Genomic DNA, 11,223 nt, shown 5'->3' with positions numbered 1-11,223 from the left:
TCCCAGAAGATGCAGACTTATCCTGATATCATTCCAGTGGGCTAGGAAGTGTAAAAAGGAAAGCATCACCACTATTCCCGACCAGCCCAGGTGAATAAACAATAAGGAGCGGCCTCAGTTTACGTGTCTACATGTCTCCACACAACCTGCTGCATTTCATAGACTAAGCCCCGGTGGGTGGGGTGAAATGCATCAGGGTATGTGTTGTTGTGGAGATACGTAGGCTGAGGCCGCTCCTTATTTATTTACCTAGGCTGGTTGGAAGTAGTGGTGATGCTTTCCTTTTTACACTATATTTTGTCTTATGACTATATTGAATTGTATTGTAACAGTACTGTTTGCCTAATGTTGTAAAGCGCTGCACAAACTGTTGGTGCTTTATAAATCCTGTATAATGATAATGACACTGCCCAAGAACATATTCCAAAATAAGAATTACCTAATAAAAAAAGATAAAATGTGTTTTTAAGGGAGAATCTAGCAGGGAAGGCAGATAAAAACAAAGTTGGCCCAAGCAATAAAGAAAAATCTTCACTATTTAGGAGGATAACAAGAAAATCAAAGAAATAGGTCTGTGCAGGATCTGATGAACTATTAAGTGCATTAACTTTTCTAAAAGAGCATTTCCACATCTTGTTTACTGCTACTAAGAAAGGTAATGAGCAGCAATGGTTTTATCTGTGATAGCTTCTCCAGAGTTAACAGGCTGCTGACCTCTGGTACTATCCAGGAGCAAACGAATCACACGGAAATCTGTGCAGAGAACCTAAAGCTTTGCAGAGGGAAGCTGCCCTGCCCCCTTACACAAGGACAAATGACCAAATGCCTAGCTGCCAAATTATTTTTAATAACCCCTGCAAGGTAGAAAATAAAATCCACTGCAGAACAAGACGGCAGCTGGCTGACTCCTTGCTTGCAGCATTGGCACATGATCCATAATTCTGAAAAGGCAGAAACCACATCTTCTATAATCTCTTCCACACAGACAACCAGCTCAGGAACCTATGTCTCGTCTCTGGAGATGAAAAACTCCGACATGTCATCTCCATCTAATATGCAGACACAGACTTTTCATCTCCTCCTAATAAACTGTCATCAGGGAGTGATAAATAATACTTACAAACAGACACATCAGCACACACCTCTCAGCTCCTCTTAATGTGAAAACATCAGTGTCAAGAGCCTCATGCCTTCAATAACCATGAATTAGATGTATGTACACTCACCCACACTGACCTATTACAAAGTCACCGAAGGCATTTCATATTAATGTTTGAGAATTGGAAATCAAGCCTAGATTTCATGACCTTGTGGATCTTAATCACCATACAAGACAAATAAAAACAAGCAGTTTATTTGAATACAATAAAGCATTGAAAAACCCCTTCATAACCTGTGGGGTTTATACATGGTTGAGCATTATATACAAATAGTGATCATGACTGCAAACTCAGTGTATACTGTATAGTGGCATAGAAGATTAGCTGGGGACATCCATTACACATATAAATAAGAAACGTTAACTTGCTTGTCTTTTGGGTGATGCAATTTGACCCCAATACTTCCCCTCCCGCCTTATGAGAAGTTCACAAATGGAGAGATGAAAGAGAAAGCTTATACACAATTCAGGGTCCTTGTATACCACTGACATTGGCAAACCTATTTGACTTGTACTGGTATTATCTTTTATTTGCATATATAAATCTTATCTTAAAGTAAACCTGTCATTCGTGTATCCTTACTAAACTGATAGTATAAATGAAATGGGATGTAGTGATACCTGTACGTACATACAGATTTCTTACTAAATGATCCAGGAGCTCCAAAACCCAAGGCCTCTGTTGGTATGGGAGGGCACCAATTACACTGTTGGACCAATATTGCAAATAATAATAATAATAATGAAACACAGGAGGAAGATAGGGGAACCCAAAGTTTGCTTTCACAGTTCAGGAAAGGATTTGCATAAACTGTCTTCCAAAGTTTCAGGTCTTCCAAGAGGATCAGGAAGAATTTTGCAGATATATGCAGGCACTTCTGTGTGTCTGAATTTCATTTATATTACCAGTTTATACAGTTTGTATGATAGGTTTACTTTAAAGAATACCTCTGATAAACTGTGTTCAGTAAAGAGGAGTCTTGTCTTCTATATAAAAACTTCATGTACCTGTTACCCCGAATCTTCTTGGTGTCATATCTTCACATATTTCCATAGTAATGCAGCACTGTACCCTCAGCCACTTAACAACATGGAGTAACCCTTTAATAATAACCACTACAAATCGGTTAAGAGCTCCCAGTCTCCCAAAGTGAGAAGCAGAGCTATGCCTTCCATAATCACAGTTATATGTACAGCCATAAATATATACAGGCAACTACTGTTGTGAATTCCATTTAAAAACCCCATCCTTGTCCTCTTGGGATAGTTAAGAGAAGCCCTTTTAAAAACTGCATTATGAAAGGTGACTGAACGGAGTTTGATTTTGGCCCCAAAAATAAACGTATCCGATTGGCACATCCCTCTTCCAAAGGGCAAAGGCTAAGTGGTTGCCATCCACATGATAATGGATGCTATCTGGCATCACATGATTCCAAGTATTCCAGGGCAATTTCATAGCAGAAGCGATATTGGTCCTGAAGAGAAAGACAAAGGGTTTCATATTTAGTGGTATTGTAGTTTTAACATAATTTTACCATCACCTATAAGACATTTTTTGCTACTTTTTGATTTGCTTACAGTGCCTAAATCATTGCATAACAAGATGATTTACACTAATGCAGTACCATCTGCACTCCTCACGTGACAAATTATAGTATAGGTTTGTGAGAGACACTATCTTCCATTATCTCACTTCTACCCCCTTCTTACTAGTAGATACAAATATCCAAACTCCTCCTGGTCACTTGCACTGTTAATACCTTTACCGCAACAATCATAGACAAGAGAGACAGAAGAAAAACATATTTCCTTCTTTCTTAGGAATGGCAGAGCCAATATATAAAAAGAGTGTCATGACAGCAGCCTCCAGGTTTTCTTCAGTCCCTTCCATGCCCATCGGATCAAGCCGGGTATATTAGAATCCAACTCAGGTAGTGGAACTCGAGAAGAAGCCTGGCCTTTTTGGGGCCCTGGACAGTAATGACTGTATTAAAACTGTTAATTGTTTAATAAATTGTGATATAGTGGCAAAAAAATCAGCTTTTTTATGCTTGTTGCGTACTTGAAATATAACTAAAATCAGATGCAGAGCATGGGTCCTGCTTTAATGCAAGGGAAGCAGCGTCACTTTGAGGTTGAGTGTTATGTGGCCTTTCAGCAGAGCAAATATTTGCCTGAGCTGTTGCTGTTGCTCTCTTTAGACTTGCTTCTATCATAGCTACAAGTGAGAATAATCCTTTGTGGGGTACTCATGAAGTAGGGTGGGGAATTTAGAGGAGGCATATTTGGAAGGAGGACACCCATGTGTAGACCATACTGTAGTGAAGTACTCATGTCAAAAAGGGTGGAAGTACGGTATAAGGGTCTCTACATGGAAATGGTGGTAAAGTGTGCAACCTGTGGTGTGATTTATTATATGGTCATTCCCCTTAAACCTATGCCCTGTACACACGAGCGGAATTTCCGTCGGAAAAAAGTTGGATGATTTTTTCGACGGAATATTGCTCAAGCTTGGCTTGCATACACACAGTCACACAAAAGTTCTCTGAACTTTCGAGCGTTAAGAATGCGGTGATGTACAACACTACGACAAGGCGAGAAAAAGGAGTTCAATGCTTCCGAGCATGCGTGTTTTTTCCCATCGGAATTCCATGCAGACGAATGGATTTTCCGAAAGCAATTTTTTACGTCAGAAAAATTGAGGACCTGCTCTTAAACTTTTGCTTGCGGAAATTCCACCAGCAAAAGTCTGATGGAACATACACACAGTCTGAATTTCCGTCGAAAAGCTCACATCAAACTTTTGCTGGCGGAAATTCCGCTTGTGTTGAATATTGGAACCGAGTTAGAAAAGTTTGCACTGTAAAATGAATACATTCCAAACATGCCCCGGTTTTTACAGTAGCGGTCAGAATTACAGGGCAACCCTATCTTACCTTATCCACATTGCTGGTGCCTGTGCAGGCTTAACTTGTCGTGGTGGATATACAACTTAAGAGGTCTTCAGGGTCTGGGTTCCATCGGGATGGACCGCAGCCCTGGACCTGTAAAGCACCCTGCAACTGACTACACACATTGCACTAAGTGCCAAAGTAAGCATCTGTGCAGGATCCAGTGCTCAAACAGTGTGGGGTCCGGGTCCGAAGGTTTTACCAAGGTAGCACTGATCTGGATGCACTGCTTCCATTGTGGTATTTGGAAGACGGTGAGGAGTTGACTGAAGAAAAGTTAAAATAATAAAGCTAAGATTGCTTACTCTGCAAGGGAGAAGAGGGCCATCGCTTTAGGGCACTAGCGGGTGGTTTTTAACCCTTTCTCGGTCACTAGCAGGGGTTAAAAGTGCGGCCGAAATGCCACCGACGCTATGGGAGGTTCAGTGTGAAAGGGGTCTTACAGCAACAGCCTTTTTCCTTTGAGGATAGAGGTTTTACTCATCAACCTTCTACCCTCTAACTGCCATTTTTGCTGAACAGCTAGGTCTGTTAAAGGAAGATGAAAAATAGCAGACTTACCTGCCTGGTCCCTAGGTGAACAAAAAAAAACGAAAAAAATGGATACAGCTGCATCTAAGGATTAGTAAGCTACAATAATATATATTTTTTGTTTTTGGTTTCATGCTGCTTTAAAATGTGTGTCTCTTTGTACTGTATATACAGTATTTGTGATAATATTAAACATATTATTTTCTTTGCCTTACCAAAGATTCTACCATATTTGGTTTAACATTTCTTAGACTTTTCACTGCGTAGAAGACATCAACCACACTGTGGCATCGGATCATCTCACAGAGCATGGCACAGGCACAAAACGTTCCACTTCGACCACCACCATTTCTGCAGTGAATACAAGAGTTTAAAATGAGCAGTTCTGGCACAAAAACAAAAGGCTTGAGCAGTGCAGCACATTTCACTTTACTTACAAGCAATGCACAAGTAGTCTATGTTCTCTGTTCTGTTCCTGCCATTGCTCTACCATGGAAAGTAGTTGTAAGAAGGATCTTTTAGTGTCTGGAGTGTCTCTGTAAGGGGACCAGCGTAGATACTGGAAATGTTTAACCAGCAGATGTTCATCCTAAAACAGTACAGTAAAAGTAAATGCTAGTGATTATACAACAATAAAACATCAATTAATATTTGGTTACAGAAGGCATTTTTGAATGACACAGAACCACACAGGGAAACATTGCAAAACCCTTTGGCTAATTTTGCACATTTTTGCATTAGAAAATGACATGCTAACCAAATAAACTGGAAAATATTTTATATGCTTTATTAAAACAAGCAATAACAGAAAATGTGACTATAATGAGGCCCAAACTGTCTAGCTACATGCAGACAGCAAAAGTATTTGAAAATATAGTAAATTGTGTCTTTAAAGCTCACCTGTGTCCAGACTATAGACATTAAGTTATTTAGGTTTTCTTACCCAACAGTAAAAGAGCTTTAATACAAGCTGTTCTTGACCTCTCTAACTGTTTTTAGTGTGAAGTAATTCATTATTAAAGATCCTCAGAGGTCACGATGACTCTAAAGTCAGTTTTAGTTGGTTGCTGTCAAATTTACTCATATAGCGGGGTTAATATTCACAGATACAGTTTTTGATTGTAGACCAGTGGTTCTCAACCTTCTAGTGCCGTGACCCCTTGATAAAATTTTCCAAGTTGTGGGGACCCCAAACAGCAAAATTATTTCCGCAGTGTGGGTTGTCAGCACCCAAGGCAAGACAAGGATTTTCCGCCCCTAACCCACGGATATTTAGCGCTCCCTGAGTCCCTTCCACTTGTACAGTATTAAAAAACCTTATGGTACATTTTAGGATGTACCACTCTCCCTTTGCTCTCCTTTCTTTCCCTTTTATCTCTCTCACCTATACCAAAATCTGAGGTCTCCTCCAGCCCCTCCCACTTCACATCACTCACCAGTTAGCTGACCTCTAGTCTGTGTCCTGCGAAGAGGCTGAGTGGGCGGCCGCGGGCTCCAGCAACAGCCCAGCTAGGTGACCACAGGCTCCAGGGACAGCCCGGCTGGGTGGTTGCAAAAAGGCTGGGAGAGTGGTGTGGGCTTCAGGAACAGCCCAGGATTTGGTGACCCCTGGCAAATCATCATTTGACCCCCAGGTTGAGAACCACTGTTGTAGACAAAAGAAAGAACCAGTGGGACACCCACAAGCAGTTCCCAACAAGACACATAACTACACTGCAGCCTGGAAGACCTTGCAGCCAAGACAACCATCCGCTGATACTACCAATTTACCCTATAAAGTTATGAACTGAAGACCAATGTTGTGACTTTACAGACTTGTATAACTGAGACCCGATGAGGAAAAGCCCAGGAGTTACTAATTACGATTGCGCAGGGACAGGAAAATGTGGTTTGATGTATAGCATAAGCTAAAGAGATAATCTGCTGATTACTGTATGGTGCAGATGGTTAAAGAAGATGCTGACAGTCCCTTAGCCAGACCATCAGCAACAAATAGTCCATCTGAAGAAAGAAAGAAGTGGACTGTAGGTAGACTCTTATAGCTCTGACCACATACAAGGTGTGTAAAGCCAACTCCTTAAAGGAACACTAAAGGTTCGTTTTTTATTAGATCAATTGATTGCTGTAAGCTAGAGCATTTAAATATCACTGTCCTCGTTTTTCCTTTTAACCTCCAAAATACAGTAATCCAGGTTTGAAAATGCCATTTCCTGTCTCTCCTCTTCTTGCTTTCCACCAGCATCTGGGCTGTTTTGCATGGTGGAAAGCAGAATGTGCTCACCCCCTCCCTATGACTAGAGCCCTGCGTGAAGATGCTCTTATCCCTCACAGGCATGGAGGCTAAGCCTAATGGGAACTGTAGTTCCCATTAGGCCGTGATGTAGCAAGAATGAATGCGCACGCAAACCAGGAAGTCAGTGAGAATAATGATTTAGGAGTGACGAAGGTGAATAAAACAGCTCAATTTCAACAGGTATCAAACTAGTTATAATGCAAAACATTATTTTTACTTTATCAGCTACTGTCAGACTTTAATTTAAGAGGAAAATATTTTTGTCTTTACAACCCCTTTAAAGTGGAGCTCAACCCAAAAGGGGAAATACAGCTTCAAGACCACTCCCCCCGCCACATTTGGTGATCCAAGCAAAAGTTCTCTCCCTCCCTCCCTCCCAGCAGTCTTCTGAGTCCCAGAATACTGCTGGATAATTTAGCAGGCGTAGTACGCACCAAGCTGTGAAACCCCAAACTGTCACAGCCGGATGCCCACAGTTGAAATGCCGACGTTGGGGAGAGGAAAGGGAGAGAAGCAATGTTTTGGGTGACCACATCGCTAGATCCTGGGACAGGTGAGTGTTTATTTAAAGTCAGCAGTTTTACCTTTGTATAGTTGCTGACTTTTAATAAACACAAAAATAACTGGAGCTCCGCTTTAAGGTGACTAGGAGCTGGACACAGAAGAAAGCACAATATCTTTATTCATTTTAAGATGAAAAAAAAAAAAAAAAAGACTACATCTGGTAGTAAAGCAAGCTGAGGTCTTGTGGCTACTTTGTCCCTATGTAGAAGGGGTGCTCACAAGACGCTTGTCTGACCAAAAGTATGCAAATCAAAAAGGCCAGCTTTTGGGATGATGTCAGCAAAGGAATTTCTATAATATTCTAAAATAAAAATATGCTGTAGAACTGAGAGAGCAAAATTAATATTGCACAAAGCCAGGGCATTTCTATCATGGAAAAATCACAAAAAGAATCCCTTTATGAAAATGCAGATTAGGAATAACTAGCCAGAGGGAATTGAAATCAAATAGCCAAAGCCAAAAATTGTACCTTAATCGTACTTTGCTCCAGATGCCGTTCAACACCTTGTTGCAAAATAGAAACAATTCTATTGACAGCAAAAGACCCAGAAAGCAAGCCCTGAAGATCTGCATCAAAAAAGTACCCGCAAAGTGGACTTGCAAGTCTTTAACTTATTAAGAATTGCAGACTCCTGCAATCTGGCCCTTTAGTACCTGGTCTTCAAAAGCCACTGAGTGAAAACCAATAACTGGGAAGCTAAATGGAAGACTAGATCTAAAGTTAGAAGATCTCACTAATCTAGCAGACATCAGACATCTTCTTGCCAGAAGACAAACCATATCTGTGTACCACACTCTTCTGGGCGAGTCTGATGACACAAAAATCTTCTTTTCCAGCTCTTTGCCGGTACTGGTAGGCATGCATAAATTAGACTGAATCCATCCCGTGGTTCTAACAAGACATCCACCGCTACAGCAAGTGGATTTTTCTTTCTTGCAAGAAACTATGAGAATTAAAATCCAGTCTGTGTCAATCAGCTACTTGGTGACAGAGAAAAAAAATAGCAGCATAAATATGACTTTAAAACCCCTTTCACAATGAGAAATTTTTCAGGCGCTTTTGGGCTAAAAATAGTGCCTGTATAGCGGATGAAAAACGCCTCCCCTGCAGCACCAGTGTTAGACCCTGAGTGCTTTCACACTGGAGAGGTGCGCTTGCATGATGTTAGAAAAAGTCCTGCAAGCAGCATCTTTGGGGTGGTGGAGGAGCAGTGTATACTCCAGCAAGAAGAGTAGGTCAAAATGGACAGCCCTGTGTGAAAGGGGCATTAGTGTGCTTCCTGAGGATCGCCTTCTCTTTGGGTTATATCTTTATTCACCTTACAGTCATTGCATGAAGACCAAGGATGGACTTTTTACTCTCTTTTGTTTAATTGCAGCATGTTTTATTAAGGAGCGCTACACTTCCTGTTTCTGTTTGTGTATGTTTGCAGCCAGCAAATTGTGTTAGCAGCTATTTTGTATTTTTTATTATGTCCAAGCGCAGGTTTTTCTATTTTTTAGCAAAAATATAGCAAAACAGTTTCTCAGCAGAGCTGAGGAAAAGGTATCCAACCTCCCAGGACACCAACGACAAACTGAGGCATGACGGTTAAGGGCAGGGTTATACACTGACTGTCCTTCAATGTTTTTTTTCTTTTTGCCACTCTCCAAACTTCTTGAAGGAAGCAGCATATAACCCAAGTGTTTAGAAATTAATACTTGTGTTCAATAAAGAAATGGTGTATGTATATAAAAATTCATTATCATTTGTTATGTCATATGTTATAGGATTCCACTTTCATTCAATCTCAGCAGTAAGCATGGCATTGAGTACTAGGAAGGGAGCTTGATTGTTAGTGATAGCTGAATGGAAGTTTGAAAGTGGATTTGGTTTTGATACAATACTAACAATACAGCAGCAAACCCTGTAAGACAGGGGTAGGCAACCGTGACCCTCCAGCTGTTTTGAAACTACAAGTCCAATGAGACATTGCAAGACTCTGACAATCACAGGCATGACTCCTAGAGACAGAGGCATGATGGGATTTGTAGTTTCACCACAGCTGGAGTGCCGAGGTTGCCTACCCCTTGCTGTAAGACATTGCTACAGCTATCGATGAACATTTAAATGGTAACATTTCTATCATTATATTGTGTTGAAGTTATGGGATATCATCATCTTGGGTGTATTCCTTTGAGAAACTGATGAACATTCCTTTTCCCCTGATACGCATAATGTCCCCCAATACCACGGGTCTAACACTTTAGTTGAAAGACTTAGGTGCTGTCCACAATGGGCGGACTCCACCAGGATTTCGCCTGCTCAGCGGGGAATCTATCCTCTGATCCCTGCTGAGTGGCAAATGGTTTGTACGTGTCCCCTCCACTTATGCAGAGTGACATAGACACAGCCCGCTGCCCTCTATGGCCAGTCAGATGTAAATGCCTGTTTATACCCGATGGCCATCTAATCCGATGTGCCAGACGGATATGATAGGATGTCGGCAGGTGTCTGTTGACACCCAACCCCTCCATAGAGCACAATGGATGGTCCAATCAGGTATGCCTAAAAAACCTGACAGGTCTGCACATGTGAAAGGGGCCTTAAAGTGGAACCAACCCTACCTATTTAAGCATTTCCCAAAAGTGGCTCAGATGAAAAATGTTTAATAAATGTTATTAAATCCTTAATCGAACATACATGAATGTATTTTCTGCCTACTAGTGTGTGGGCAGTGTATGTTACATTGAAGGCATGCCTTGGGTAATAATTGTCGCATCAGCTCTCATCTGATCTTTCAATTCTTCAAATGGCTGGTCTCAGAGATGGTCATGGGTTTAGCACCATGGCAACAGCAGATTGAAACACAGGCTAGTGCCTCGTACACACGATCTGATTATCGGATGATAAAAATCGCTTTTGGATTGATCTACGATAATCTGATCGTTCGTACACAGCTTTCGACAGCCGATCATGACAGTCCGTCAAAAATCACAAAATCCGAAGGGACAAACACGAAAACTTTGCTCGGACGACAGCCCATCGTACGACAATCGTTTAATCTGTATGCATGATCGTAAACACGAAAATAAACCAGAAGGACACAGGGGTCACACGTATTTGACATCATTTCAGATACGTAGCTACGCACATCGGAAGGTTTTTCCAGGATCGTACAACAAAAATCTAACTTTTCGTATAGCACTGTTGTATTCGATATTAGTTTTATGCAACAAAATGCGAACAATAAGTCGTACGATAATCGGATCGTGTGTACGAGGCATAAGTGTATATCTTCCTCAACAGAGAGGAAGGTCTAGTTCTGCTTTATATGTTATTACCCTACAATGAAATGTATTGGCTACTGTTGTGAATTTAACACAGAACTTTAAAAAGTTTTCCCTGGAATTATGGCGTGGGGTTATTTTTTTTTTGTTTGAGAATCTTTAGCTGTAGATAGTCACACTATTTCAAGAGATCAAAGGCACCATCATCCCATGTAGTAATATAAAGAAGGACTGGAGATATGGGATTTTTGAGGTGCCACACAAATGATACTGATTTTAATAAAAAGCATTTTATTTAGAAAAGATAAAAAATACAAGTTATACTCCAAAATTAGCAAACAATTATATAAAAGAATCACAACATAATAATATACAATAAATGCACATAAATAGAGCTATATAAATGCCTGTAGGCTCAACATGTTTTTCCAAAATGCTTCTTAAGGAGTGATAAG

The 11,223-nt window shown here is 40.7% G+C and overlaps 1 protein-coding gene across 4 annotated transcripts in view; it reads right to left on the bottom strand.

The window, feature by feature from the left end:
• Positions 1-1,338: 1,338 nt before the first annotated feature.
• PTPRU (protein tyrosine phosphatase receptor type U) overlaps positions 1,339-11,223 on the bottom strand; it is a 161,538-nt gene continuing 151,653 nt past the window's right edge. For all 4 annotated transcript variants that reach the window (XM_040337281.1, XM_040337282.1, XM_040337283.1 and 1 more), the window contains 3 exons: positions 5,079-5,230; positions 4,857-4,992; positions 1,339-2,634 (listed from right to left, as the gene is read on the bottom strand). In XM_040337281.1, the coding sequence (XP_040193215.1) occupies positions 2,572-2,634; positions 4,857-4,992; positions 5,079-5,230 (351 nt within the window). In that variant the 3' untranslated portion in view covers positions 1,339-2,571. The remainder of the gene's footprint in view (positions 2,635-4,856; positions 4,993-5,078; positions 5,231-11,223) is intronic.

This window comes from Rana temporaria, chromosome 2 (genome assembly GCF_905171775.1).
Source record: "Rana temporaria chromosome 2, aRanTem1.1, whole genome shotgun sequence".
Classification (NCBI taxonomy): Eukaryota; Metazoa; Chordata; class Amphibia; order Anura; family Ranidae; genus Rana; species Rana temporaria.
The sequence above is the reverse complement of the archived record's forward strand: the minus strand, read 5'-3'. Positions and strand labels throughout refer to the sequence as shown.